The sequence below is a fragment of the Glycine soja genome, chromosome 2 (assembly GCF_004193775.1).
Source record: "Glycine soja cultivar W05 chromosome 2, ASM419377v2, whole genome shotgun sequence".
Lineage (NCBI taxonomy): Eukaryota > Viridiplantae > Streptophyta > Magnoliopsida > Fabales > Fabaceae > Glycine > Glycine soja.
Genome location: NC_041003.1, coordinates 11745054 through 11771917, shown reverse-complemented (window position 1 = coordinate 11771917; position 26864 = coordinate 11745054). Strand labels below are relative to the sequence as shown.

At 26.6% G+C, this 26864-nt stretch overlaps 1 protein-coding gene and 1 non-coding gene across 2 annotated transcripts; both read left to right on the top strand.

The window, feature by feature from the left end:
- The first annotated feature begins 19781 nt into the window (after positions 1 to 19781).
- Positions 19782 to 22890, top strand: LOC114387672 (salicylate carboxymethyltransferase-like). The gene is made up of 4 exons (XM_028347882.1): positions 19782 to 20315; positions 20457 to 20861; positions 21107 to 21379; positions 22303 to 22890. Exons 1-4 carry the CDS (start codon positions 20241 to 20243, stop codon positions 22642 to 22644), a joined length of 1095 nt encoding a protein of 364 aa, XP_028203683.1. The 5' UTR covers positions 19782 to 20240; the 3' UTR covers positions 22645 to 22890.
- Positions 22891 to 26437: 3547 nt separating this feature from the next.
- TRNAD-GUC lies at positions 26438 to 26509 on the top strand. The gene has a single exon. It is a non-coding gene; the product is annotated as a tRNA-Asp (tRNA).
- Positions 26510 to 26864: the final 355 nt, after the last annotated feature.

The following is a 26864-nucleotide window of genomic DNA, read 5'->3' as shown; positions in this document are numbered from 1 at the left end:
TCTTACTTTCATTAGCCACATAATCTGAAGGGTCAATGAGACAACGATACTGATCGACAAAACATGGCCAAAAGTAATGGCTAGCTATCATGAAATTTTTCATTGTGTCTAAACGTGGATATGTCATAGACTCATAGTGCATAATCTGTGTTATGAAGGGATTTCTTGTGACATACTTAATTAAGTGAAAGTGTTTGTACATGATCTTGATTTTGATTAAAAGTGAGTTTGAAGGGAAGTGATTTTAGTAAAAGTAGTAATATTGTTTGAATTTATTGATAAGAATCACTTTTGAATGTGTAATAGTCCTTAAAAATATTAAAATATTATTATAATGTTAAATAGCCAACTATGTTTTTTCCACCGCAAAATCAACAAAATGCTGCATATTAAAATAAAGGTTTTGAAGTTCAGGGCTGATTTTGATCAAATTTCATATTAAATAATAATTGGCTCAATAATCAAAGCCTGTTCAAATACATTAATTGTTTTTATTTTTATTTTTTTAGAAACACTTGTATTTTTAGTGCTCATACATTATATGTGTGATTTTAATCCCTCCTATTTCAATTGTTTTAATTTAATTTTATAGTCTTTTTAATTATTAAAATTAAGTCCTTAACCTCAAATTCTATCCATTATAAACGAGAATATAATAAAGATGTCAAGTGAGATTAATTTGTATAGATTCACAATGAAAATTTTATCCATATTTAAATAAAATTAATATAATAAAAAATAGCTTAATCACATTATTTAGATATTTCACATATTTTTTCTTTTGTTAATCTTTATAAATTAATCTTGCATCTTTTTTTTCATATTTTTTCGATAATTATTGGATAATATTTAAAGTATAAAATTAATTTTAATAATTAAAAAAATATAAAAACTAAATAATAGTACGTAATTAGCCCCTTTTCAACAAGCACTCGGTGTATCACGTGTAGGGACTAATAATAGATAGATACACAGAACAAGCCACAAGACAACCAATCAACCACGATGAAGAATGATTTTATTTTATTTTTTCATCAACAATTTTTAAGTATATGGCAATTTTAATTCAACCTTACACGGGGCATTTTTCATTAATGACATGGATGGGTATGGTTTGCCGAACTTTTTTTCACATTTATTTAATTAATATCTCAGTATGCACATTTTACATGATATATGTTTAATTTTATACTATAAAAATTTATAATTAATAAATATATTTAAATATATAATTTGTATTATAATTAAATTTTATGATAAATATTTTTTAAATATATATTAAATTTATAATAAATAATTTAAATTGTCATATAAGATTAAATTTAATCTACTAAAATTTTCTTTTAAAAAACTATTGAAATTTGAAATGATAAAGGGATGGACAAGTAAGAAAATGAAGTATACAAATAAAATGACAATAATAATAATTTGAAATAATAGAAAGAATTTTTTTGACTGTTTACACAAATTTGATATGACATGAATGATAATGAAGTATAAAACTAATTTTTACTGTTAGTCTATAATTTATTTTATCATGATAATATGTGAAATGTATTTCTCATAAATGACATCTCAGCCAAATTTAAGGATGCCTTTTCATATGGTCACAAAGTTTAAATTTAAGAGTTTTGAGAGGAGAAAAGATTTTGGTTTCTTGAGAATCATAATTTAAGAAACTTAATTTATGTTTGATATATAATTTTAAAAATAACATGCTTGAAAAATGAGATTTATTAAAAAAAATTCTAATTAATTTCTTCAAAAAAATTTCAATGAGAGGTAAGAAATTTTTATTTTACACTATAGTAGAAATATCACATTATTTTTTGTTAAATTATATAATGTGATAAATAATTAAAATAATTAATAAAAATATATATAATTCTTTTTTAATTTTTAAGAAACTTATCTAAAAATTCTTAATCATCAATCAAACAAATTTTATTAATTTTCAAAAAATATAATTATTGGAATTCATAATTCCGGAAAATACATATCTTCTCCCCTATCAAACCCCGGTTCGAGCAATATCATATAGGCCTATACATGATGTTAAACTTGTTTGATTTTTGCTCTCTTAATTTGGGCTGAAAAGGCCTCAGCGGCCATGGATGTCATAGGCCTATACATGAACATGATTTTGTAATATATTCCAACGCCAAAATACTCTCTATGAAGATCCATGCATATTATTGATTTGAAACCAGAGAAAGAGAAGTCTCAGTAAAATACTCTTTAATATTTCTTTTGGTCCTTGTTATAAAATCTAATTAACTAATTTATTGAAATAAAAAAATTTGATTAATTTAGTTCGTAATATTAAATTTATTCTAAATAAATTAATATTTTTTAAATTATTTTTGTGAACAAAACTAGTAAACATTAATGAGTTATTTCTTTCACTGTCATATATCATTTTAGAACTGACTTTAATCATAGATATTTTTGTAAAAAAAAATATTTAATGCATATCGAAGACAACATAAGTAGTTTACAATAATTATGTATCTTGTTCAACCAACTGAAATAGATTCTTTTGATAAATGTAAATTTAAATCATGCTATTAGTATAAGAATCTCTTTTTTAAGTATTTCTATAAGCATTTTTTGAACTGTGAAATTATCCTAACCCTAATAAAATCGTGAAATTCAACTCACAAACTTTTCGACATTAGAAAAAAAAAAAAAAAAAAGTCTCGTCCTAAATGAGCATGCATGGCATGCTTTGACCAGATATTTCCAATTGTCACAGAAAATGGCAGCATATTTTCTAAACTGGTTTTACATAGCAATTGTTCCCAAGCCCTTCCTCCACCTCCCCTAGAGCAAAAATCAACCACCAGTTTATTGCTTTTAGCCTTTTACTTTAGAATCATTTTGAAAGAAGAGCTATTTCTGTTGATGGGATAACTTCTTCTAGTTCTTTTTCTTTTTTAAATTCATTGAACCATGATCCCTCTTTTGTGTCTGGAGTAGAGTACAAAAAATGGATACCCTTGAAAGCCCATTATGTCATTGGACTTTATGATTATCCATTACAAATAATTCAACCTCCTCACCCTTGTAAAACTAGATGTGGTAAAGAATTGGTTTAAGACATACCATATATGTTGAACTATTTATTGATTTTTCTAAACTACGACAAAAAGAAGAAAAAAAGGTAGTCACATGGTTGGAGTAAAGTTAATTCATTTCAAATTTAAAAAATATTATTCTATATGTGATACTTTGATTCTCTACATCATCCACTTTCTTTACAATTTGACAAAAAATAATAAATAAATAAAAAACAGGAAGAACATTAGACATGTGCGGAAGAAAATACCTATGAAACTAGAATACTTTATAATTTAGTGTCTTAAATCATATGTGAGATATGAAGAGATATGTTAATAATATATGCTCTCTTTAATTCATTCTTTTGAACTTAATCTCTACGGGATGAAATTTATTGAAAATATATAAATTTTTGTGGGTCTTACTATTGAACTAATGAAACTCTCTTAATTTTTTAGTTTATTTTTATTTCTAACTAATAATAAAGTGTATTAAAAGGAGTGTATTAAAGAGGATATTGCTAGTTCCTTATATATAATAAATCTATATTAAACATTACAGGAATACTTCAAATCTTTTTAGATTCATTTTTATAATACAATAATATAAGATAAATTTTAGTATTTTATTAAGTTTTCTATTGCATCCTTTTTCATTTGTAATTTTGTAATAAGTAACCTACAATCCTAATTCCTACGCACCTACAATCAATAAGTACCCTACATTTTTATCTACTATTTGCTCTTTCTAAATCCCAAACACACTTGTAACTAAAAAGTTGCAATCCATTTTTTGTCTTTATTAATTACCCACACATTATTCAACACAAATAAGATTGCCTTTGTAAATAATAAATAGATGGGGAGTAAGTGTATAGTTGACAGCAAGAATATTTGTAAAGCTTTGAAAACAAAAGAATAAATAAGAACAACTTATTTTTTTTAAAAAATTCGATACTTAAATAGAAAAAAGAGAGTAATTCATTGTGTTGGACAATTTTGACTCCATTAAACCACATGATCAAGTTCAAGACAAAAAAATGTGATCAAATTTTAGGAATTTTTTTTTTAAAAGAGAAAATAATTTTTTTAAAGATTACCATTCAAACAATGGGCAAGAAATAAGTCAAGTAGATTCAACCCTTACCTTCGCAACAAAAAGGAAAAGATAATCAAATAATAATAAAATTTTAATATTATTCTTCACTTCAACAGATTTTGATAACACTTCTTTTATATGCAAAGACTTTAACACTCTCAACTAATTAAAAATTATTTTCAATATAAATAAAGTCAACATACCATATACATGTTATTATACATGTGAATCTCTAATTGGAAGACAATTTAAAAGTATTTTATAGTGTATTATTTTAATCAAATTGAACCTAATATATAAGAACTCTTTCAACCCGAAGGAATTGGATGAGTAAAGTATGAAAAGTCTCGTATTTGATGGATTGTAGGATTGAATTTTCACTCATCTCCTAAAGCTAAGATAAATGTAAGTACATTTATAAGTGTTCCTTGAATTATAGGCTTTTTCTACCTAAGATTAAAAGGTCATTTCCTCTTCCCTAAATTTTAGGTTTAATAAAAAAAGTACTCTTTCAATTTCTTTAATGTTAAACAATTTAAAAAAATTTGTTCATCTTTTCTTCAAATGCTAGGTCGTGATATATACCCACCAATGACCCCATGCATAGCTTCACTCATTTTTCCTAATTCACAACTATATATACACCACCATGAACATGGTTGGCTGACCCACTTCACACACCGGTCCGAAGGTCCCCCAACCCATTGGCTGATGCATATATAGAAACTGCCATGGGCGATATAGCCCCTACCACCAATTTCTGCTCCAACAATGGCATAGGGGCCATCAATGGCCAGCCACCGATATGTGAATTGTATTTTCTACTCCAACCAAAGCACTACACGACAGAATATCTCATGCATATAGTACTACTCATCTTTTAACACCTTTCTATCCCTTCTTTCTTCGTCCTCTATTATCTTTTTTGGAGAGTACTTTGCTGGTGAGTGCATAAGTTACAAAGATAGCTTATGTTTATGATTTAATTAATTAGTAATATGTTTGTTTTGTATTAGGGTTAAATTGATCTTATGAAGTGATGGAATGTGTTAATTAATTAGCAGCGTTAAAAGGTTAAATCGGTAAACAAAAATAAAAAAAATCAATTGCATGCGCGTGATTTGAGTTTTCAGAACATATATGTGTATCATAGATTATCAGGGTAGTTAATTAGTTGACTTTGAAGTTAACTAACTATAGATATAGATAGTGGACGAATTGTAAATAATTTATGTACATATAATTAAACGAGTCGAAGAATGAGAATGGAAGTTGATTATAATAGTGAGTGACGTGGGTTTTCTTCTGATTTTTGTTTTCCATTGAAATTTGGTTATTAAGGGATCACAAACCTTTTTTGCTATTTATGTATTTTTATACATGTAATTCCTTGGATTTTGTCTCTATTCAATTTTGCATTATCTTTAGAAAATACTCTGAGCGGATATATATATATATATATATATATATATATATATATATATATATATATATATATATATATATATATATATATATATGCTAATGGTTGTTAGCTATTTTGTTTTCATTCTCTACTTTAAGCTGCATATATCTTTTTTCCATTCTGTTCACACTTCACATTAGTTGTATCAGCAGGTTTGCAATGCTATGTATGCTTAGTACATTGATTCCAACATTTCAAAATGTCTTTCATAAGATAAGAATGTGGTATTTTTAAGTTTTTATGGGTATGGTGGGTCTATTCTGTGCACGGTGCCATAATAAAGAGTGACTGCCATTGAATAATAGTTAGAATGAATTGTCTTATGTACTAACAAATTAAACAAGCACATTAATTAACTCTTAACAAACTTATAGTGGACAAGGACATGATTGGGGTCTTACTTATACCTACAATAAATTGAATATAACAAGTAGTTATTAGATATGAAGTTTGGTCATATGTATTAATTAATCAGAATGTCCTGTCCCATTCAAATGTAAAAGGTGATTTGTACACCACATGGGAGATTCCTTCATACACAAATTAAACACATTCAATTGATCACCCCTATCTCTAAAATAAGAGTAGACATTTTCTTAAAGAAACATCTCACTTTCATGAATAATGGCATATCATGGGAAAATGATGACCGATATTAATAATTCATGACAAGCAACTTGCCTTCATAAAGTCTTAAAAAATATCCATTTCACATACAGAAATTCGATATAGCAGTTACATAGGTCAAAATGGTATTAGAAACAAAAGCATAAATGTAATAATAATAAAATAAAAAAAACTCTCGTCTAACCATCAAGAGAGTGAACATAATTAGTAAAAGAATAACCTTTTCACCATCTTCTGTACTTTAATTTTGATTGCTTTAACTTACTAATGGTCCGTTAATTTTGCAAGGCATGCACGACATGGAATTGAAAAGGTTCACTTCCTTCCATTCAATCCAATTTATAAAAGAACAACAATTATGATGCTGGTAACATGCACAAGGTTAGCAAAGGCGCACTGGAGTAGGTAGAACATAATCCATTATACATTTAAACAAAAGATCCAAACTAAAAAATTACCATAGTAAACAACCGTTACTTAGGATATTACTTATGGGCCCCACCAAAAAAAAGAAAAAACTCATCATAGTAATTAGCTAGTAATATCATTATCTGTCCAAAGAAAAAGGTGATTAGTACACTAAAAAAACATGTCTTTTCTGACGAAGGATTTTTTTCTCGCGATTAGAAGAAACCGTAAAAAATGTTAGTATTTTTTACGGCTTAGTATAACAGTCAAAAATAATACACACAGTTTTAATTTTAAGTATTTTATTTTATTAACACTTATTTATTTTTTATTTTGATAACGTCCCTCCGCCACAAATGATACACACATTTTTTTAATTTTTTACGTAATATTTGTTATATTGTTATTATATGTGTAGTCAATTAAATAATGTGTGTAAATGTATTGTAAATTTTTTAATACATGTGTTTAATTTTTATGAATAAAAAAAGTAGTTATTAACTCACATATATGTTGTGTGTATATCATTTATTTGTCCACGCTATGTACGGGACTTTACCTAATTTACTTATAGAATAAACATTATTAGCACATTAGGGTTGCTTAGTAGTAGGTAGATGTATGATGTCTAAGTTTATTTCCGACTATCGTTATTGTAAAAAAAATGGAACAAACATTATTTTTGTAGCATTTAATTTCATTTGACATTTATTAATTTAGAATTTAATTTTTATGTACTATCCTTGCTATAAGATTTTAAATATCAACTAATTAAAATTTGACTTGAACATGATTTTTAAAATTATTATTACTAAAAAAATTATCATATTTTATACATTAATTAAAATCTATAATTGAATGAGAATATTACAATTTTATATTTTCATTACGTTTTAATTAAATTCTATTCATTTATTAAGAATGGATCCATTGTGGGGATGAGGAAATATTATTTCATTCATCATGGGAAGATGCTGAAAAAGTTAGAAGAAAAGGAGAAATTAAAAAAAAAAAAATGAAGTTGCTAGAGTTTATCCCCTCTGTTCCTTGGGCCATGTACGGTGTACTTGAGATAAACTGCATGAACGCGCTTTCTTATCTTTTTCAGCAGATGACCGACCAAACGTATTTGAATTCAGCCCCTCAAAAGGTATTCGATGATGTACTCTTTCAAAGTTTTATTTTAATGAATTTAGCTTTTACATTTAAAATTATTTTTTATTATATTGACGTGACTTAATAAAAAAATTGACACGTCAATTTTAATTTTAAGAGTTATTATATAAAAATTTGTAATAATTATTTTTGCAAGATTATTTTTTATGAAATCATTAATCTTATCATAACGCATTTCATTTCTCTCTTTCGATCTCTCTTTTTTCTTCTATATCTCATGATGATATTAAAAATTATAAGACTTTATAATATAAAAATGTTTTTTATGTTGTAATTTACACTTCAACTTATATATATATATATATATGAAATAAATAAATAAGTAGACTTTAGTTGAATCACATCAATGATGATTAGAACAAGAATCCGAACCAAACACATAATACAAGCCAGCCTTAAAAATGTATTTTTAAGTCTAAAATAAATAAATAAATATGATATATTCAATATTAATTTAATTTAATATATTTTAACTTTAAATCATTAAATTTTAAAGTAATTATACTTTTAGTCGCATCTTTAAAAATAATAGTGACAGCTCATTTTACAGATTTTTTTTTTCCAAAGAATTAATAGAAGTTAGTAATCCCTCCCTCCAAAGTAATAGGTGTCCTAGGTTGCTTTATATATAAAATAATAATAATAAATAGATGAAAGAGAATGATAATTTTATATCATCACTAATTTATTTTTAGATTTTATTGACTTATATTAATTTAATAAAAAATATAAGTGAAAAAAATAATTAATATTATATTAAAAAAATTAAAATGATAATTATTTTGAGATAAAAATTTTCTTACATCACAATTATAATGAAATGAATGAAACCAAATACTACTTATCTAACAAAATCAGATATGGATGAAAAATATAATTAGAACACAAATACAAAGTACTAATGATAAAAAAAATACAACCAAGGTTGTCCTTCAGTTATAAAAATAGAAAAAAAAACCATAAACTCAATAAAAAAAAATAACAGTGTAATTTTTTTATATTTTAATATAAAATTATATTTATTATCTCTTAATTTATGTGTCTATTACTTATTTAATTATAACTACAGTAATAATCCTATAGTGTCTATCTCAATAATATAACGAAACATCATTGTGTCGCATCCAACAAGCATGCATGGGGAAGTTTGTGTTTTAGGCTTTTGCCAAAAAGGAAGACATGTGTTCAGTTTATAGGTAAATCTTGTATATGTGTTATGCAATATACAGTTCTTCTCTTGACATGAATGGAATTAGGATCTTCGATTAATGCATGATTCCTGCTCACATATAACATATATAAGTCAGCGTTTTAGTCCTGTTTAATTTGTTAATTTACTTATAATATAGTTAAATAAATTTGGTTTTAGTTTTCTGTTAAAAAATATTAATTTTAATTTTCATAAAATTTAAAATTTTTAAAAATAGTTTCTATTATCTACTATTGATGATGTTACGTACATTTAAACACGTTATGTCATATGTCACCTCAACATATTTACTCTCATATGATATAAGTAGATGTATGTCCTGTAATTACTAAGTAACAACAGATAATATTTTAAAACTAAAATTATATTTAATTTTTTCATAAAATTAAAATATTTCTAAAAAAAATTTATCAACATTTAAATTAACTACCGAAAACTTAAAATTTTGAATTAATTAATAATAATAACAATACATTGATATTAATGTCGCAACTTCTAAATTTTAAATCAATTCACTTGTATGCATATTTAAATTAATTTGGTATATTTAAATTGGTTAATTGAATTGTTTCGTGTTAAATTTACATATAAATGAGACTTTTTTATTTTAATAATTGTTCATGAATTTTGGATCTACTGGTACTGGTGACTAGACAGACACTTTCATTGCCATATTATATTTATCGAGACCAACAAAATATGTTATAAGCTTATAAAAATATTAATTTTACTGAAAAAAATGAATTGCATCCCATAACAATGTGACATAAAACTTATGAAATTTTTTATTTCATATAACAATATTTATTTGCATCCTTTATATATATATATATATATGAGGAATTAAGTTAATTATATTAAAAGTAAATCTTTTAGAATTATATTCTATTCTTATCATTCATTTTTTAGAATACAAGGTACGAAATGCATGAATAACAAGGTGGACCAAAGAACTTTTCTTAAATAAATAATTTTTAACAAATTTTAATAACACGTGAATGAATTTATGACAAAAACCATCGGTCGTGCAACATGCAACAGTACGAAAATAATTTTCGTACCAAATAATATTTTCATATATATAATAGCTACATATGCAATATTAATAAATAATAGATCCAATGATACTGAATTTAATTTTTCAAATAATATTTCAGATTTAAGTATCGTGAATTAAAAAAATGAGATTAGAAAAAAATTACTAAAATAATCAGTCAATTTTTTTTAAAAAAATAGAGATCGATAAAATTAATAAATATTTTATATGAATAAGATGATAATGAAGAAATATAGATATAGTACTGAGCCGAGCCGGGCCTGGGCATAACCTCTTCAAAATTGACTTCAAATCTACCTCCATATCCTCAGACGAAAAATTAATACAATACCCTATTCCATCGGCAAGGATTAAGGAAACCTATCCCTAACTTTCATATATTTTTATTTAAATAAATTATGTCAAGTACATTGTAAATTAAATAATACTTAAAAATGAATAATAAATTTTTTAAAAAGTAGGAAATTTAAGAATCAAATCTTACTATTAGTTAGTATAAACATATATGCTTGGTTTTATGGTTTAATTTTGTTATATATTAAATATTATAGAAGTAAGAGTAAGTTTGAATTCAGGGTGAGTATTGATACTTTTAAAACCATTCTCATTCCTTCTATTTACATGTTAGGAAAAAAATATCAACTCTAGTCAAATCTGGTTTTCAACAATGTTAGACATGTTAATATGAAATATTTCATGTTTATTGTGGGTGCTACTTATGACTAAGACAGAAGTGTTTTCCTTGTGATTAATGAACTTAATTGGTAGGAATCCGTGTGAAATGAGATTCTATGAATATATAGGATATATTTCAAAATTTTAAAAGTGATAATTATTTATAAGTACATTGTACCAAAATTAATGTAATTATTATTTTATGAAACTCCATTTTGTAAAATGTATTGTATTATGAGAAAATTTCATTTACAACACACCATTTTGAATAAACTCATTATTAATGACTAAAATTTATCGATAAATAAAAAAAATATAAATTTCACTTCTCATTTGATGTATTTTATTCATAATTTTGTACTTATCAATAAATTTTGATTAATGATAAAGAATTTATTACTAGCATTCTTCTTATATCATATATATTACTAGTGAGGGATGATACCATGAGAAATAAATAAATGATCATCCTCACATGACAAATCAAGGTTTAAATTTAATGTACCATTATACCTCAAACAAGATTACTTTTGAAGAATGATACCATGAGAAATAAATAAATGAATACATAAATATGTATACTACAAGATCAGCTTGAGTGATACCACCCAATGAAACAATGGTGAACTTGGGATATTTTTCCATAGGGGAGCTTAATAACTAATCTCTTGAGATGCCAAAATCTACATAAGGAATTGATCGATCAATTTCAAAAGATATTCTTCCATTTGTATGGATTTGTGATCAATTTCAAATCATATGTCTAAGAGACAAAATTATTTGTTAATTATGTTATTTTATATTAGTGATTTTTTTTTTATAAATTCTAGTAAATAATTTAGAAAATATATACAAATTAAAGAGTGTGTTTAATTTAAAGTATAATAATAGCATTTATCATACAGTATACCTTTACACTTTAAAAAGGATTCGAGTTCAATGCTAACGTAAACACCAACCACCTTGCTCCTTTACTGAATACCATGAGAAGGTTTATGAATCTATCAAGTGTGTGCCCTGTTGACTTTGTGTAGGGCAGCCAATTAAGTGCGCATGCCCCCCCATTCAAGTTATTCGGCTAAGTTTAAAGTCCCCACTAACACCAATTGTCAACACTCACTTGATATTCAACATTATTATACCCTTGCAATGTTACACTATAAAAGTATAAATAAATCCATGACCTAATATTTTAGACATGAAACTGGTGACTTTCTTGTAATTCATCGAAGTCAAAATCTAAAATATGTTTAAAGAACGGATTAAATAAAACCCTTAATTTTTTTTCAAGAAAATAAATACAATAATTATTGAAGGAAAGTCAAGAGAGCACTTGTTGAATACCCGTGGGTCCTTACCCTCCCCAAGTAGTGGGATACTACGGACACCAATTCCCCCATAGTTAGTGCATGAATGCATATGCAGGTGATATATATATATATATATATATATATTACATATTACATATTGGCGTCAAATTAAATGACCACTCCCCCATCACAAAATCTAAAGCTGAACTATGAATAGTGTTAGCAGTACTATACTTCATGTGATTCTCAACTACAGGTCAGGTGCAGGAATATTTTATATATGAACTACTTTTTTGAAAAATGGCGAGTGGTACATTGGACTCGATCTATGTAGTTGATCGAGGCAAAATCTTTACATTATCATGACATGTTATTTTATTTATTATTATTAGCTATAAGACCATAAGTCAACCACACTTCAATTATTGAACCTTCAACAAGTGTTTGGACTAATTCAATGATCTATCTAATTTTAAAAAATATTATTAACTACTAAAATTTCAACTTGTTAAAATTAATTTTGAACTTAATTAGATTAATTTAAAATAGTGACAATTATAAATCTTTATTATTTTAAAAATTATAAACTTCTAAAAAAAACATTGGAATCTCTTATCCTCGATCTTCTTTATCTTTAACCACCCACACTCTTAATCATTTCATAATTGTATCAACCTTCCTTCTCGCTGGGATATAAACCCAAAGACTTCAATCAGTTCCCCAAATCACAAACGAAATACATGCATGTTGATTAGCGGTGGAGTGGTGCGTGGCCTCAACAAAGTTGACAATGCAATTGCCGAGGATGATCCCAACACCAACGAATGCCACAACGATGAACAAGTCCAAGGCCCCATGGTCATAACCATCTACCATTACACATAATACTGATTTTTAGTCACCATTATGCTAGTTTAATTATTTTAAAATTCAAAATATAGACCATGTTAACAAAAAATTGAAAAAATAACTAAAACGAAACATTTAAAAATATATATAAAAAATTTAAAATTTAATATTAGAAAAACACTCAAATATAATGAATTAAAAGCGATATTTAATTTTCATAAAAAATCTTTCATAAAGATAATAAACTTTAAATATGATTAAATCTTACATTTATTATAAGTCTTATAATTGAAAAAAAAAAAGACGAAAGTTTGTGAGATTATCTCACTCAAAAGTCAAAACTCTAATTACTATAACTGAAAAAAGAAAAAAAATGCATTTTTATTCAATTTTATATGAAAAAGACACACAATTATGATTTAACCTAATAAAATGTGGATGGAGAAGAGAATGGGTGAAGCTGCAGAGCATCTAAGTCAAACCTTAAAATTCATTAACAATTAATTTAACATGCGTGGTTAATTAGAGAGATATATATGACAGAACAGAAGGAAATGATCAGAAACACGATAAACGCAATGTATGGAAAAAAGATAAAGGTACGAAAGCAAAGACGGGGAAAACGGTGACGGGTCTCAGTTGCCATCATTTTGTATTTCTGCTTTTGCCTCCTCTTTAATGATTTTGCTTTTTGTCAGGTCTATTTATTCATAATATGAACAATGTTTAGATCCATAGAAAAGTGTATAATTAATAGGATAAATATTCTTTCTCATCCAAAGAAATGTATATACTCGTTAGAAATAAAAAAACAATAATATATAAATGTGAACAGCAGTATAATAATAAAAAAATGAGATATTTTAAATTTTTAAATATTAAAATTGTGCAATTTTAGTATTGCATCAATTAGATTTATCATATTTACTCACATTTATTATTATGATTTTATCTAATATTTAAGTTATTAATTTGTTTACAGTATAAAATATATTTTTTATTGTTTATTGTTATCATAAAATTAAGAAATAGTTTACTCCCGAATATCGTTAACATGGCAATTAAGTCAATACAATCACAGCACATTTTAGATAATGGTAGTTCAATATTTTGTATTTTTCAATTTACATTTATGGACTCATGATTGGCATGTTATGTTCACTTTATCCGTTTACTAATTCTGTCGAAATCATAAAATAAATAGTTTACTTACCGAAAATGTAAAGAGTTTTTACCCTAGACATTTGATTTTAAGTAGTTGTGTATAATAAGTTTATTAATTTTTATATTTATTAATTATCTTCAAAATCGTATTAATTATAATGTTTAATTTTACACGGATAATGCATATAAATAAAAACTTAAATCATAATCAAAAGATCTGATTATAAGTGGGAGAAAAATTTCAGAGACCAATTGATACAACCGAAGTCAACATTCGGAATTCTTAAGCTATATTTGTCAACAATAAATCAATATCAATTTGGTATGAAATTACTCTAAGATAAAGTATATTGTCCTTAAGAAGCTATAGGCTCGTTGCTAGAGAATCTAACCCAGCTTAGATTACAATATAGTCAAGTCAATATCACTAATGTGAGGGTAAACATTTATTATATATTATCACCTTAGTAAAATAATCATTGACTTAGTTCCTTTGGAAGGTATCCACCTACCTTTGAGTTTTATGGTTGGATTTTTTTTTTTAAAACTTATCTATGGTTGGAATTAAATTTTTTTTTTCTAGTTGGAAGATGAAAAATAATTAATTATATAAAAGATTAATGTTAGTTGCACAATTTTTAACAAGACATTTTTATTATTAGTTATTTTTGTGAAATTTTAAAATTTTGATTCTATTCTTATACCAACATGTTTGTTTAAGAAAAATTATATTTAAATCTTTTAAGTATTAAATTTGAGTCTCGTAAATAAATAAAATATAAAATAAAATTTCACTGATGATGAATGAATATCCCAGCCAATATTAGAAAAGCTTATAGACAAAGACTTAAAATAGATTCTACATTCCAGTATTAGAAATTAGATTAGTAGACAATTTGAGAATGGGGCTCCAAATTTGAACATTTACTCTTCCTACTCTCTCAATCGAACATTCTCGTCATTATTTCCATTTTTCTGAATGTTTTTCTCTCAGGGCCATTTTATTCTATAATTATTTTATGCTGTATATTTGATACTCATAATCATCTGTCTATCTCACTCATTCTACTTTTTCCTTTTCCTACCTCTAAATTAAATTGAAATATTTTTTTAAAATAATTTGTCAATAATTAAAAACAATCTTATATTACAATTTAAATTATTCATTGTAAATATTCAAAATGTAATATATATTTCCATAGGCATTTGTTTGTTGTGAATTTTAATTATAATACAATGTCCATAGTTAAAAACATTTTTATTATAAATTTTAATTACATGAAATAAACATTTCTTATACAAAACAAAAAGGGGTGAATTTTATATTATTTATAATTCATAATAAAAAATATTTTTCTAAAGCAATTTTTCTTGTTAACAGTGAAATTTAGCACGTACCAAAAACAACCTCATACACACGCACACACACTTCCCTGGTCAAAGGAGGGAATATTCCAACGTGTAATGGAATTTGACAGAAAAACCAACACAAACAGCTGTGAAAGAAAGGGTCCGCAATTCCATCACGTTACGTATATGAATTTCCGTCTCACTATCTTTTCTCATTTTTTTTTTCTGTTAATAAATCACGCTTGCCATGCCACTTCGATTACTTTTGTGGAACTTTCTGAGAAACATGCACAAAGGTTTTTCAGGATAAGGCGCACATTGACACTCTTGGAAGTGAATTGTTAATTAACCAAAACTACATCACTGTAATTGGATTTTAGTTACTTTTAACCAAAAGCTTCAAAACCACAAACTTTTGTGAACTATTCTAAAAGTTTCTAAACACAGTGAGTAATCTCTCTCTCTCTCTCTCTCTCTCTCTCTCTATATATATATATATATATATATATATAGACACACACACACCTCCTTCCTGCCTCTGTTTTCGACACAAAAAATCACTTTTATTTTCTATGGGTTCTTTTCTTTCCTTTGTTTGCTTGTCAGTTTTAGGTTTGTTATATCTTGGAGAATTTTCGCACTATGCAGGTAAATTTTTTCGAACAATGTATCTAACACAAGTCTTAGATTACTCGATGTTCGTCATTTTAGTACCATTCAACCACCATGTGTATAATAATTTGTAATTGATAAAGACTAATCCTCAAATCTCACACAAGAAAATCTTAATTTGTACAAGGTAAAAATCCAAAATAAGTTCTTTCATTAAATAAAATATTTTCACTCATATAATTAGAATGAAATCTTATACTATGTTTAAGAACTTGCCTGACCATTTTCAATCAGTATTTTTATTTTTTTAATTTTTTTACAAAAAATTTGAACTTGATATATCAATCAAACATAATATTGGTATCTAAACTATTTATTTATAAACTATTTATTAATGAATGTTTTAGGTCAATACATTCATCAAGCTTATGAAAAATTTAAATTGACCAATATCCTTTTTAGATCCATCATTTATCAATGACTCGTTATACCATATAAGTCTTTTTTATGCGATGTTTCCCTAGCCCAAATTAAAAGATCCCCATTAATTGTCTTATACACCTCCTATCAAGGGTACTAAAATATTCAACTACTAAAAGAGTTTGCCTTCCGTTGGGGTTACTTATGGTTCTAATTCATCCACGCTTATTGGATTACCTAACGTCATATGGTTGCAAATTAAATCATCCACGCTTCAGTGATATAAATAAAGTTTGAAGCATTGGCATACCCAGAACTCTAAGTCAGTGGAATAAATTATTCAAATTAAAATCAGGCGATTCAAATATATAAATGTAGAAGAAATAAAATACAAAATAAGATTTTACCTAAAAAGGTTTGTAAAAAAAATAGTTGTGAATTTTTAAAATTGAGGGGTTTTCCCTGATCTTAATGTAGGTCTGCCAATGGTTTGAAGAGTGAAAAGGATTATAAACACATTCTTTATTATATTACTTTTATTTTTATGTATAAAACTCAAATTAAAAATGATATTTATTTTTTATGAGTCAATTCATAATGTTTTGTATATTAATTATTTTTAGATTGAAATATTGCCTCTAGTTAAGTAAGATAGGTTCTATTAATAAACATTTAAAAAAGAGAGATATCACCTTGATGTGATAAGACAAGTTTATAATTTTGTCCCTTTAAATATATAGTCAGTTATTCAATTAGTGGCTGGTGCAATAAAAATAATATATGTGGAAAGATGTCAATATTTTAAGAGGTTAATCTTTTATTCTCCATAAAAAAAATACTTCAATTCACCCAAAAGAAGCAAGAGAGGAATATTAGTATTTTTTAAAAATATATGTAAATTTAAGAAAAACCCGTGTAAGGATGGACAGGTACGAGAGAACTACTACAATACATATTTCATCCTGTGTCATTCTCATTCCTAATTTTAATGATTAAAAAATATATTTAATATGATTATATTTTTCCTTTTTTCATTTAATAAAACAAATAAACAAATAATTTAGATTTTTATTATTTCTCTTGTAATAATCATTCTATATTTATTTATTGTTGAAATCATAAAAAATACAAGAAAAACCATAAATAACACAATTTTACATATTTTAATAAAAATTTGTTTATTTTAAATTTCTTAACTACTGCTCCTATCAGTAAAAAAAAAAAAAAAAAACTAGGATCCTTAAAAGACACTAATTAACCTAAGCCAAAAAATAAATATAGAAAAAATTAAGAATTGAATCAAAATTTTCAAATTTAAAAATTGAAAGACTAAATATTTATTTTAAAATAAGAAATTAAAATTGTAGACAAAATAAAATGAGAATATCAAAATTATATTTTAACCTTTACTATCTCTAATCAATTTTACACATAAATATTAGTAAATACAATACATATTGCGACCCTAATTATAAATATAATATTATAAAAATAAGAAAATTAAAAATATTCTAATCATCCTCACAAAATTCCTTTCTATCTCTTATCAATTTCTTAAAACTGGAGAGACAAAAATTGCGGCGAATCTCACGTGATTCTCCTTGCTCTTCTTATACAATCAAAAAGAGACATTTTCTTTTTGGAAACACTTATATAGTAGTAGTATTTTTTTATTTTATTTTAACTAAGGCTACGTTTGTTATACGGTTTGATTCCGTGTGCATGTGTTTCAAAATATCATTTGTTATTATTTTTTGAACGTCCGTCCAGAGGGTGTTACTTTTTAATGGAAAAATAAACACTTGCTAATTCCTTGAGTCTAGACACGACATTGAGGAGGGAAACTGGTATGTGATTTGTTGTTCCCATTCCTGCCTCTCAAAATTCATTTCCAATCACTCTAGTTCTTTATTACTCATTCCCGTATCCTATGACTTTTAAAAGATAAAATTAAAAACATAAAAAAATAATTTTAAAAAATAAAACAATAACATGATTAAATTATAATTTTGGTTTCTTTAATTTTTCAAATTCATAATTTAGTCTCTTTGATTTTTAATTGTAACATTTTATTCCTTTAATTTTATAAATTGACAATTTTAATCCTTTGGTAGATTATTAAGTGATTATTATGATTAATAGAATTATTAAATTAAATAAAAATTATTAATTATTCAAAAATTTTAATAAAAAATTATGAATCCTAATTTGATGTTATTACGATGGAATTAGACGTGGTGATAGAAGTAAAAGAGATGTTTATGAAAAAGAAGAGAAATATAATATTGTGAAGAATTAAAAATAAATAATTTATAAGTCGGAATTTGACAGGGCAATAGGCATGTATACAAATTTATTTGGCATGGGTCCTTGAGTCCAAAGTGGGGCGAAGCAAAGCTAGTGTTAAGAATAATGATGGGCAAAGTTTTGAAGCCAATGAGGCTTGGACAGGTTTTTATGGTAAAATTTGGTTGTTCCGGTTGAGCACACACACATAATTTTGGCACTTTGTAGTTTGACAACAACCGTTGGTTTCGTCAATTTGCGGCCAGTCTAATCTAAATAGCATCATGCACCCCTCCTTCCCATTCCCAGAGTGCTCAATTGGTAACGAGTGCCTCCAAAACTGTACCTTGCTTTCATGCTTCTTCCACTGGCGTGGGACAAATTATGTTCCTGTTTGAAAAATTCATGTGTCTTGGCAGTGCATGTGGGAATGAATTAATTAATGTCCATGGCAGCACAGCCTCCACTAAGCACCACATTTTGACAACTAGATCGGTTATCGGGTCATGTGTCATCCCCATTGTCTACACGTGTCCAACTCGCATTCCTTCTTTCCTCAATTTGAATAAACCATTTTTTTTAGAAATTACAGGCTTTAGTTTCAAAATATAATTCTTTTCCAGAGTATTGTGGAGAATAAAATTCTCCTTTGCAGTACCTCAACCACAGACTTGGATAAAATATTATCATCTCTGTTAATTCATATATTCGATGGCAGACAAAATTGCATAAATGATTTCTAGTTTAAGGAATGGTGTGCAATAAAATATAATATCCAATTACCCATCTAAAGCTATACTGATTTGATGGACTCAAAGTTGTTGATCCAGACAAAGTGGCAGTGACTAGCACCATCACAAGTTGGTCCAACTCCTACTCAATCACAAGCCCTTCTAACCAAATGATCAAACTTTTGCGGGGACAAAATAGTGAATATCCACTATAGGACTTTCACTTGAATGATGCCTAACATCAAACTTTTTGACAGCTTGAATCATTAGTGTCAACAAAGAAAAAAGCAAAAACCCCTCATACGTTAAGCCCTTTAAGCTAGGCAAGGAGATGGGGATCAATCACCAAATACACATCAAGTCCTGCTCTCTGAGTACTCTCCCACAGACAAGATTTTTGGACTTTAAAATTTAATCAAATTCATTTCACAAAGGAGTTAAGTTAACTCTCCCTTGACCACATTGTTTGGTTAGGCTTGTTTCTCATGGAGCATCATCAGCAGCAACAATTATTGTCACACTTGTGAGGTGAGTTTTGTGAGGAGTGGCACTCTAAAGGTGGTTAATTCTGAACTCCCATGATTAGTAATGTGCCATATTTTTTGGAAGAGAGAGGGGATAAACAAAAATTAAAAAGGAAAAAAAAAAAAAAGTATATGGCCACATCATTGAAATCTCCCTTTAAAAGATGGCCACAACTTCACTAACAAGCTAGAAAGGCCTAATCCAGCTGAGAAAAAAAATGGATGTAGAGAAAGCCTTCCACATGACTGGAGGAGTTGGCAAAACTAGCTATGCCAAGAATTCCTCACTACAGGTTCTCTCTTTCTTTCTTTTTTTTCTTTCATCTCAATCCACAATCTACAATATCTTCCCCCATCATTTTCTTGTTCTAGTCTACAATTGAATTCTTTGTGTTTATACTTATATACCTTATTTAATCTTATTATTCCAACAGAAGAAGGAATCTGATAAAGTGAAGCACATAATCATACAAACAGTTGAGGAGCTTTACCTTGCAACCACTCCAAAGAGCATAGGCATTGCTGATTTGGGATGTTCCTCTGGACCAAACACCCTATCAATCATCAAAGACATCTTTCAGGCCATCCAAGGCACAAGCCAAAGGATCATGCACCACTCCACAGAGTTCAGGGTGTACTTCAATGATCTTCCAACAAATGACTTCAATTCAATCTTCAAGGCCCTCCCAGAGTTCCAAAAGTTGCTTAGGCAAGACAGGAAAAATGGGTTCCCTTCCATTTTCATGGGAGGCTACCCTGGCTCATTTTATGGAAGACTGTTCCCAAACAGTTACTTGCACTTTGTCCACTCCTCCTTCAGTCTTCACTGGCTTTCAAGGGTATATTACACTTTCCCCCTTTCTTGTCATGCTCATCATCTTCCTACTGTTTTAGCCTCATATAGAAGAATAATTAATAACGTTTTCTGGATACTAATACTAGTGGACACTAGTACTAGTATTTGATAATGTAATAAGTGATATGATATGATAAGAAGAAAGAGACAAATATACACTGTTTGGGGTGTCCATATATCTAGAAACATGTTGTTTAGGTGTAGTTATTGGTGGTTTGTGTCATGCAGGTTCCTCCATCACTCTATGATGAGCACAAAAGGCCATTGAACAAAGGGTGTGTTTACATTTGTGAATCAAGCCCTGAAGTGGTGTCTCAAGCATACTATCAACAATTCCAAGAAGATTTTTCCTTGTTCCTTAGGTCAAGGTCAGAAGAACTAGTAGTAGGTGGAAGAATGGTGCTGATATTTTTGGGGAGAAGGGGCCCAGAACATGTTGACAGAGGCAACTCTTTCTTCTGGGAGATTCTTTCCCGTTCATTTGCTATTCTAGTCTCACAGGTACACACCATCGTCATTACCATTATTGTTGTGTTATAACTGACAAGTAGAAATTCAACATATTTACAAGGACAAGATAAAATTGAAAATAATTAACTTCCTTCTTGATTACTGGAACAAAACTACTTTCTATATAGGCGAAAAATGATTTATTAGATACTACTTATGTGGAAGTTCTGTAATGTTACCCTTGATAATTTTAGCAGTGTATTTGACAAGTGACATGATCTTTCAATCATTTATTGATTGATATATTTTGTAATAAATGCTTAACTTCAGCCAATCAGAGTTAGCTAGCTTGACATTAAAGTCAATCAAAAGGATTTTGGTTGGATTATTATTAGTGAACTCGCATTATCAAGTGGTCAGTTTCTTAATTTTATCTATAAGCTCTCGTGTCATTTTGATGTTAATTAATGAAGAAAGTTATAAGTCCATGGAATATAGTATAAAACTAAAGTTTATGTTCAGTCTTGAAAGTGGTAATTTGTGTTATTTCATTTTTAACAAATTAATCCTGTAAGACAGAATTGTTTGAGCTACCAACCTGATAAGATAATTCAGTCAACAATTTAATACTTTTGACCCATAAATAAAGATATACTTTATAAATTATTATCAAAGCAACATAAATTGTCGATTTTAAGAATCAAATTATGTATATTATTAACTCTCTATATACACTTAGGATAATATATAGGATCTATGTTTTTTGGTGGTACACAATCAAGAATTTTGCTTTTGACAAAACAAAATTAACAATATGGATAACTATGAATGCACCTTTACTCTTTCTTTTATGCTTCAAATTCTGGCCAGGTACTCCTAAAAGCTATATGGATAACTATCAATTAATTCTTGTGTCACCTTTTCTTAGCCTCCTTTTTCTTTTTCTTCATTCTTGGTTTTGTTTTGTCTTCCAGGGAGAAGTAGAGCAAGAGAAGTTTGATTCATATGATGTACATTTCTTTGCACCATCAAGGGAAGAGATAGAAGAAGAGGTGAGAAAAGAAGGGTCATTGAAGTTGGAGAGGCTAGAGATGTTTGAAATGGACAAGAGTCACAATGAGCATGGAAGTGATGAGAGCTATGGCACACAGGTTGCTGTGGCAGTTAGGGCCATTCAAGAATCAATGATCTCACACCACTTTGGAGAAGGGATCTTGGAAAGTTTGTTTCAGAATTTTGCAAAGTTGGTAGATGAAGAAATGGCTAAGGAGGATATTAGACCAATCTCTTTTGTTCTGGTTCTCAGAAAAATATGATACTATGATTATTATTATTATTATACAAAAATATTAATTATATAGTAATATTAATTATTTTGGTTTGCAGTAATTAGACGTGTTTAAATTGCAGCCATTTACTGCCCATCACTGTAATCATCATGATCAGTCTAATGTAAAGTGTTGGTGTTTCGGTTTAATTTCCTTCATGTTATCATGTATGTATGCATACTCTTCTTGTATGGGGTATTTAATCATATATTTGAAGATTTTAAAATATACTAATATTTATGATGTAAGTTTGCAGAATCAATCTATTTGGGATCGACCTCCAAAAGTTGTGGAAGAAAACAGTTTAAAACTATTTTATATATATATACACATTTATACTTACATTTAAAATTATATTAGAATACAATAATTTGATTTTATTCTTACTATTAGTTTGACATAAACAATCTAACTAGACAGTACATTATTATAATATTTAATGGTTAGATAAATAAAAAAACATATTTTAATATATAAATAAAAATAGTGTTGAAGATTTAAACTGGTCTCTCTTCCACAAAATTAGTTGTTTATATAATTTAATTTTAGGATCATTGAATAATAAGGTGGTTGTCTATGAGTAAATAGTTATTCTACTTTATAAGTCACATTTTAGAAGTTTTGTTGTTCTTCTATGTAAAGTCACTTTATAAAATCTCTAAGACATTAATTGTTTTTTTTAAAAATGTACTGATCTTAATCTTTAATTACTCTACACTTTCCAATATATATGTTTTTCAATTTTTCTAATAACAATGAATCATCTCAACAGTTTCTAATATATAAAAATCAATTATATTAAAAAGATGATTAATTAAAGTGGGATGATACATAATGAATTTTGTATTTTTAAATACGGGTAATTTGGAAAGTTAATATTATCTATTTTTTTATAAATTCAAGACTAACAATTTTTAGCAACAATTTTAAAATTTGTAAATTAATTAAAAATTAGTTGTATGTAATAAAAAAATAGAAGAAATATTGGTCGCACTCTTGATCATAATAAAAAAATGGTTTCGCAATCATTTGTTCTTTCATTTGTTGATGTGGTAATAATGAACATTAGAAGTGAGTGTAGTGATAAATAAACAAGAAGCTTTGTAAAAAATTTAACTAGTTTATTTATCCCTTTGTATCAATAAATATGTCTTTGTAGTAAAATTTGCAAGCTTTTTACTCATATACATAGTATAGCTTTTTACTCATAAAAATATTTAAATGATGAAACTAATTATACCATGTAAGAAAATTAAGTATTATTAAAACATTTTTCTACAGCTATATATGTGACGAACTGACTTTGGTATGAGTTAGGTTTCCAACTGCTAAAGCCATCAATAAGTATTAATAATATTTGTTTAAATAATATAGGATATTAGATATTATATCTACATGTATATGAAACAATATCTTTATTTAAATTACTTATTCATATTTTAAATAATTGAATTAAAATATTTTGCATGTAATATTAAGTGGGACGTGATTAGTAATTGATCTAAATAAAAGATGTGTTTAAGTTATTCGTATAATATTGTTTTGAGAAAAATACTTATTATATCGTTCATGATTTTGTCTAGCAACCATTTTAAAGAGCTTGTAGGTTTCTTTTAGGCTTATTAAAAACCTTACAACTTAGCAAACAAGATGGACTTTGAACAAAAGTAATTTTAAGGTTTAAATATATTTTTTTCTTGCAATTTAATATTTTTTTCATTTTTTTGTGTATTTTTTTTTTGTTTTAATCATTATAAAATGAGTTAATTTATTTTATTTCTTATCCTTAAAATATTTTAAATAATGCATTAAACAATATTTTAAACAATAAAAAAATGTTTTAGATAAATACTACAGATTGAAGAATTGAAGGTACAAAACACAATTGCAGCGACCTCTTATTATTCACTGACTTCGAGCTAGCATAAAGTATTGTATTCTTTGTACATAAAAAGTCCTCAACTATTACAGAGGTTTAATTATATTGTGACACGTAATCACATTGAGCAAATCTAATTTATACCAAGCATGAATCTAATATTTATTACATAATTAAAAAATAATTCACATTTTATTTGATAGAAAATTTAGCAATATTTATAATTAATTACAAATAGTATTTTCCTTTTTTAGAGAAATATTTATAGTTAAACTACACTATTTTGCCATGAAATTAAAATAATATTGGTCATAGGTACAAATTAATATATATATATATATATATATATAATCTTATAAATTTAGAAATCTTATATAAATTTTTTTAAATAATTTTAAGAAAAATAACTACATAAAATAAAATATAATTTTGCATAAATACTCTTTTTTTATATAGTTTTCATGATTTGTAAATAAAAAAAACTAAAATTTAGTTATTTAAAATTATATATAATTTTAATAAAAAATAATTTTATTATTTGAACATAATTTATATTATGACCTATTATTATCTGAATGTATGAATATACATTTTTAATTTTTAAGATGTGAAAAACCAACTATGACATTAATAAAAGTTGAGTGTGCTTGTCAATATATTAAGAAAACTTTGTTAATCATTTTTCGAATAAAATTAATTTAATTAAAGGATAAAATATGTTTATGATTCCTGTAAAACTTGAAAAATATTAATTTAGTCCTCATAATTTTTTGGTATTAATTTAATTTCTATAAAAATAAAATATATTATTTTTTATTGATTTTCAGTTATGAATTTATTAACACAAAATACACTGCAAAGCCTTTTAAAAAAACATACACTGCAAAGAAAAATAATAAAAATAATAACAAGCTAAATTTAAATAATCCAACTATGGGGTCTAAAAAAATCTTTTGCTTCTTGGTACTTCACAAATTTTAATATTTTTTCTTTTGAATTTTTTTTTTATTTCTCAAATTTGTTTCAACATCAACTGAGAAAAATAAATGCAACCAAAATATCAGATACCATCTCTTCTCCCTAAAATTATCTGCATCCGAAAAAAAAAAGCTTCAAATCTAACAAGAGAAAGAAACAAATAAATGTCCGTATTATGAATTTAAATAAAATATGAACATATTTTGATTGTTTTAGAAAAACATCAACATATTATGATGGTGAGCTTTACTTTCTGTAGTGGACGGATCAAGGAGTGCAAGCAAGGGCCTTAGGACACTTTATATATATAAAACAAAAAAAATTAAAATTATAAAAAAAATACTAATAAAGAAAAATATATAAAAAATAGATTTTTGAGTTGATATTTTATTAATTTTTTTTCTTGTAGTAGATCATATCTCTAATTTTATACATAAAAATTAATAATAATTTTTTTATTAAACTTATTATTTATTAAATAATTATTTATTAGAAGTCAAATATTTAAATAATTGTGTAAAAAAAATATCATCCCCTTTAATACACTATGTATTGTCATGAATATGATCCCATCTCGTATTTATTGACTTTTCACATTTGGTTAATGACTTTATTCTTATTCTTTAAATCCAGCAGGTGGGTTCAGATTACAATCAACTCTCACGGGTGATGTTATACAATTAATGCAGTTGCAGAAAAAAAAGAAGACAGAAAGTGTATATGAATATGTGTATACAATTAGTGCATCCTTGGGTGTATCAGATTAATCACGCAATTAATCATGATAGATTATATTGGTTAATTAATCATGGTGTTCTCTTTTATTAATTAATGATTTGATGATCTGAATGATATGATTTTTCAACTTAACAAAACATACCAATTAATTATTTATATATTATGTAAAATCACCCAATCAACTAAGTCGTTGTAGTATAGTGGTAAGTATTTCCGCCTGTCACGCGGACGACCCGGGTTCGATCCCCGGCAACGGCGAATTCACAATTATTTGACATTTTGTTCCTTCTGATTCTGATCCATCTGCTACTTTTTGGCTTAGATTCCATTTGATTATGTTTGTGATGCATCTTTTTTACCTTCTTTATGCAGTGTTCTGACTTAGATTGGTTAGAATTTCATAAGAAACTGTAAAGGCTTATTCAAATTGAGGATTTAAAAAACGAATTTTCACTTTGGTTTTCTGGACTGATAAACCAAGTTTCCCATTGAGGGTAATAGTATCATGGTAGTGTTCTATTTTTCTTTTCCCTTCACTCTTTGATGTTGGTTTGTCAAATCTAACAAAAAAAACATGGAATTATGGAATTCCAGCTTCTTTATGCAAACAAAA

What these genes read in the sequence shown, in the direction of transcription:
- LOC114387672 (XM_028347882.1), top strand. Translation starts at nt 20,241, where the DNA reads ATGGATGTAGAGAAAGCCTTCCACATGACTGGAGGAGTTGGCAAAACT. An exon ending in CCAAGAATTCCTCACTACAG is followed by an intron (nt 20,316 to 20,456) that starts GTTCTCTCTTTC and finishes TTATTCCAACAG; the next exon opens with AAGAAGGAATCTGATAAAGT. An exon ending in TTGCTATTCTAGTCTCACAG is followed by an intron (nt 21,380 to 22,302) that starts GTACACACCATC and finishes TTTGTCTTCCAG; the next exon opens with GGAGAAGTAGAGCAAGAGAA.